Source organism: Pristiophorus japonicus, unplaced genomic scaffold, assembly GCF_044704955.1.
Source record: "Pristiophorus japonicus isolate sPriJap1 unplaced genomic scaffold, sPriJap1.hap1 HAP1_SCAFFOLD_391, whole genome shotgun sequence".
NCBI classification, from domain to species: domain Eukaryota; kingdom Metazoa; phylum Chordata; class Chondrichthyes; family Pristiophoridae; genus Pristiophorus; species Pristiophorus japonicus.
Window position 1 is genome coordinate 23,006 of NW_027253772.1, and position 4,495 is coordinate 27,500.

Here is a 4,495-nt window from a genome sequence, read left to right on the forward strand (position 1 = left end):
CCTCTCGGTCCCTGTGGGTGAGGGTCAGTGGGTTACTGAGGGAGACGAGAGCCTCTCGGTCCCTGTGGGGTGAGGGTCAGTGGGTTACTGAGGGAGATGGGAGTCTCTCGGTCCCTGTGGGTGAGGGTCAGTGGGTTACTGAGGGAGATGGGAGTCTCTCGGTCCCTGTGGGTGAGGGTCAGTGGGTTACTGAGGGAGATGGGAGTCTCTCGGTCCCTGTGGGTGAGGGTCAGTGGGTTACTGAGGGAGATGGGAGTCTCTCGGTCCCTGTGGGTGAGGGTCAGTGGGTTACTGAGGGAGACGGGAGTCTCTCGGTCCCTGTAGGTGAGGGTCAGTGGGTTACTGAGGGAGACGGGTGCCTCTCGGACCCTGTGGGTGAGGGTCAGTGGGTTACTGAGGGAGACGGGAGTCTCTCGGTCCCTGTGTGTGAGGGTCAGTGGGTTACTGAGGGAGACGGGAGCCTCTCGGTCCCTGTGGGTGAGGGTCAGTGGGTTACTGAGGGAGACGGGAGCCTCTCGGTCCCTGTGGGTGAGGGTCAGTGGGTTACTGAGGGAGACGGGAGCCTCTCGGTCCCTGTGGGTGAGGGTCAGTGGGTTACTGAGCGGGGAGCAGAGTTTACTCGTGTCACTGGGCCGCTGGAAGTCCTTTAACCTCTGGATACACAATTTCAGGAGACTGACGATGTCACGGAGTTCCAACCTTGAGCCCCCGAAGGTCAAGCCTCCTCGGCCGCAGTTAAAGCCCATCCACGGGGTGCCCTTGCCTGAGTGGCTGGCGGACAATTGGGCGAAGGTGGAACACTTCCAGGCAAAGCCCGATGACGTCCTCATCGTAACATATCCCAAAGCAGGTGAGTGGCACATCGGGAGAGGCCGAGGTCCCACGGTGCAGGGGAAGGCCGAGGTCCCACGGTGCAGGGGAGAGGCCGAGGCCCCACGGTGCAGGGGAAGGCCGAGGTCCCACGGTGCAGGGGAGAGGCCGAGGCCCCACGGTGCAGGGGAGAGGCCGAGGCCCCACGGTGCAGTGAAAGCCAGAGGTCCCACGGTGCAGGGGAGAGGCCGAGGCCCCACGGTGCAGGGGAGAGGCCGAGGCCCCACGGTGCAGGGAAAGCCAGAGGTCCCACGGTGCAGGGGAGAGGCCGAGGCCCCACGGTGCAGGGAAAGCCAGAGGTCCCACGGTGCAGGGGAGAGGCCGAGGTCCCACAGTGCAGAGGAAGGCCGAGGTCCCACGGTGCAGGGAAAGCCAGAGGTCCCACGGTGCAGGGGAGAGGCCGAGGCCCCACGGTGCAGGGAAAGCCAGAGGTCCCACGGTGCAGGGGAGAGGCCGAGGTCCCACGGTGCAGAGGAAGGCCGAGGTCCCACGGTGCAGGGGAGAGGCCGAGGTCCCACGGTGCAGGAGAGGCCGAGGCCCCACGGTGCAGGAGAGGCCGAGGTCCCACGGTGCAGGAGAGGCCGAGGCCCCACTGTGCAGAGGAAGGCTGAGCCCCCACGGTGCAGGAGAGGCTGAGGCCCCACGGTGCAGGAGAGGCCGAGGTCCCACGGTGCAGGGAAAGCCAGAGGTCCCACGGTGCAGGGGAAGGCCGAGGCCCCACGGTGCAGGAGAGGCCGAGGTCCCACGGTGCAGGAGAGGCCGAGGTCCCACGGTGCAGGAGAGGTCGAGGCCCCACGGTGCAGGAGAGGCCGAGGTCCCACGGTGCAGGAGAGGCCGAGGTCCCACGGTGCAGGAGAGGTCGAGGCCCCACGGTGCAGGAGAGGCCGAGGTCCCACGGTGCAGGAGAGGCCGAGGTCCCACGGTGCAGGGAAAGCCAGAGGTCCCACGGTGAAGGGGAAGGCCGAGGCCCCACGGTGCAGGGGAAGGCCGAGGTCCCACGGTGCAGGAGAGGCCGAGGTCTCACGGTGCAGGGGAAGACCGAGGTCCCACGGTGCAGGAGAGGCCGAGGTCCCACGGTGCAGGGAAAGCCATAGGTCCCACGGTGCAGGAGAGGCCGAGGCCCCACGGTGCAGGGGAAGGCCGAGGCCCCACAGTGCAGGAGAGGCCGAGGTCCCACGGTGCAGGGGAAGGCTGAGGTCCCACGGTGCAGGGGAAGGCCGAGGCCCCACGGTGCAGGAGAGGCCGAGGTCCCACGGTGCAGGGGAAGGCCGAGGCCCCACGGTGCAGGGAAAGCCAGAGGTCCCACGGTGCAGGAGAGACCGAGGCCCCACGTTGCAGGGGAAGGCCGAGGCCCCACAGTGCAGGGGAGAGGCTGAGGTCCCACGGTGCAGGGGAAGGCCGAGGTCCCACGGTGCAGGGAAAGCTAGAGGTCCCACGGTACAGGGGAAGGCCGAGGCCCCACGGTGCAGTAGAGGCCGAGGTCCCACGGTGCAGGAGAGGCCGAGGTCCCACGGTGCACTAGAGGCCGAGGTCCCAAGGTGCAGGGGAAGGCCGAGGACCCACGGTGCAGGAGAGGCTGAGGTCCCACGGTGCAGGGGAAGGCCGAGGCCCCACGGTGCAGGGGAAGGCCGAGGCCCCACGGTGCAGGAGAGGCCGAGGTCCCACGGTGCAGGGGAAGGCCGAGGCCCCACGGTGCAGGGGAAGGCCGAGGTCCCACGGTGCAGGAGAGGCCGAGGCCCCACGGTGCAGGGGAATGCCGAGGCCCCACGGTGCAGGAGAGGCCGAGGCCCCACGGTGCAGGAGAGGCCGAGGCCCCACGGTGCAGGGGAAGGCCGAGGCCCCACAGTGCAGGGGAAGGGCCCGAGGTCCCACGGTGCAGGGGAAGGCTGAGGTCCCACGGTGCAGGGGAAGGGCCCGAGGTCCCACGGTGCAGGGGAAGGGCCCGAGGTCCCACAGTGCAGGGGAAGGGCCCGAGGTCCCACGGTGCAGGGGAAGGGCCCGAGCTCCCACGGTGCAGAGAAAGGGCCCGAGGCCCCACGGTGCAGGGGAAGGCCGAGGCCCCACGGTGCAGGGGCAGGCCGAGGCCCACGGTGCAGGGGAAGGCCGAGGCCCCACGGTGCAGAGAAAGGGCCCGAGGCCCCACGGTTCAGGGGAAGGGCCCGAGGCCCCACGGTGCAGGGGAAGGCCGAGGCCCCACGGTGCAGGGGAAGGGCCGAGGTCCCACGGTGCAGGGGAAGGCCGAAGCCCCACGGTGCAGGAGAGGCCGAGGCCCCACGGTGCAGGGGAAGGCCGAGGCCCCACGGTGCAGGGGAAGGCCGAGGCCCCACGGTGCAGGAGAGGCCGAGGTCCCACGGTGCAGGGGAAGGCCGAGGCCCCACGGTGCAGGGGAAGGCCGAGGCCCCACGGTGCAGGGGAAGGGCCCGAGGTCCCACGGTGCAGGGGAAGGGCCCGAGGTCCCACGGCGCAGGGGAAGGGCCCGAGGTCCCACGGTGCAGGGGAAGGCCGAGGTCTCACGGTGCAGGGGAAGGCCGAGGTCTCACGGTGCAGGGGAAGGGCCCGAGGCCCCACGGTGCAGGGGAAGGCCGAGGCTCACGGTGCAGGGGAAGGCCGAGGTCCCACGGTGCAGCAAAAGGCCGAGGCCCCACGGTGCAGGGGAAGGGCCCGAGGCCCCACTTTGCAGGGGAAGGGCCCGAGGCCCCACGGTGCAGGGGAAGGCCGAGGTCCCACGGTGCAGCAAAAGGCCGAGGTCCCACGGTGCAGGGGAAGGCCGAGGTCCCACGGTGCAGGGGAAGGCCGAGGCCCCACGGTGCAGGGGGAGAGGCCGAGGTCCCACGGTGCAGCAAAAGGCCGAGGTCCCACGGTGCAGGGGAAGGGCCGAGGTCCCACGGTGCAGGGGAAGGGCCCGAGGCCCCACGGTGCAGGGGAAGGGCCCGAGGTCCCACGGTGCAGCACAAGGCCGAGGCCCCACGGTGCAGGGGAAGGCCGAGGCCCCACGGTGCAGGAGAGGCTGAGGTCCCACGGTGCAGGGGAAGGCCGAGGTCCCACGGTGCAGGGGAAGGCCCGAGGCCCCACGGTGCAGGAGAGGCCTAGGCCCCATGGTGCAGGGGAAGGCCGAGGCCCCACGGTGCAGGGGAAGGGCCCGAGGCCCCACGGTGCAGGGGAAGGGCCCGAGGCCCCACGGTGCAGGAGAGGCCTAGGCCCCATGGTGCAGGGGAAGGCCGAGGCCCCACGGTGCAGGGGGAGAGGCCGAGGTTCCACGGTGCAGGGGAAGGGCCCGAGGCCCCACGGTGCAGGGGAAGGGCCCGAGGCCCCACGGTGCAGGGGAAGGCCGAGGTCTCACGGTGCAGGGGAAGGGCCCGAGGCCCCACGGTGCAGGGGAAGGCCGAGGTCCCACGGTGCAGGGGAAGGGCCCGAGGCCCCACGGTGCAGGGGAAGGGCCCGAGGACCCACGGTGCAGGGGAAGGCCGAGGTCTCACGGTGCAGGGGAAGGCCGAGGCCCCACGGTGCAGGGGGAGAGGCCGAGGTCCCACGGTGCAGGCGAAGGGCCCGAGGCCCCACGGTGCAGGGGAAGGCCGAGGCTCACGGTGCAGGGGAAGGCCGAGGTCCCACGGTGCAGGGGAAGGCC

The 4,495-nt window shown here is 70.7% G+C and overlaps 1 protein-coding gene across 1 annotated transcript in view; it reads left to right on the top strand.

Annotated features, from left to right (window-relative positions):
* Positions 1-648: 648 nt before the first annotated feature.
* LOC139250566 (sulfotransferase 1 family member D1-like) overlaps positions 649-4,495 on the top strand; it is a 49,552-nt gene continuing 45,705 nt past the window's right edge. The window contains exon 1 of the mRNA XM_070872957.1: positions 649-850. Within this exon, the coding sequence (XP_070729058.1) occupies positions 682-850 (169 nt within the window). The 5' untranslated portion in view covers positions 649-681. The remainder of the gene's footprint in view (positions 851-4,495) is intronic.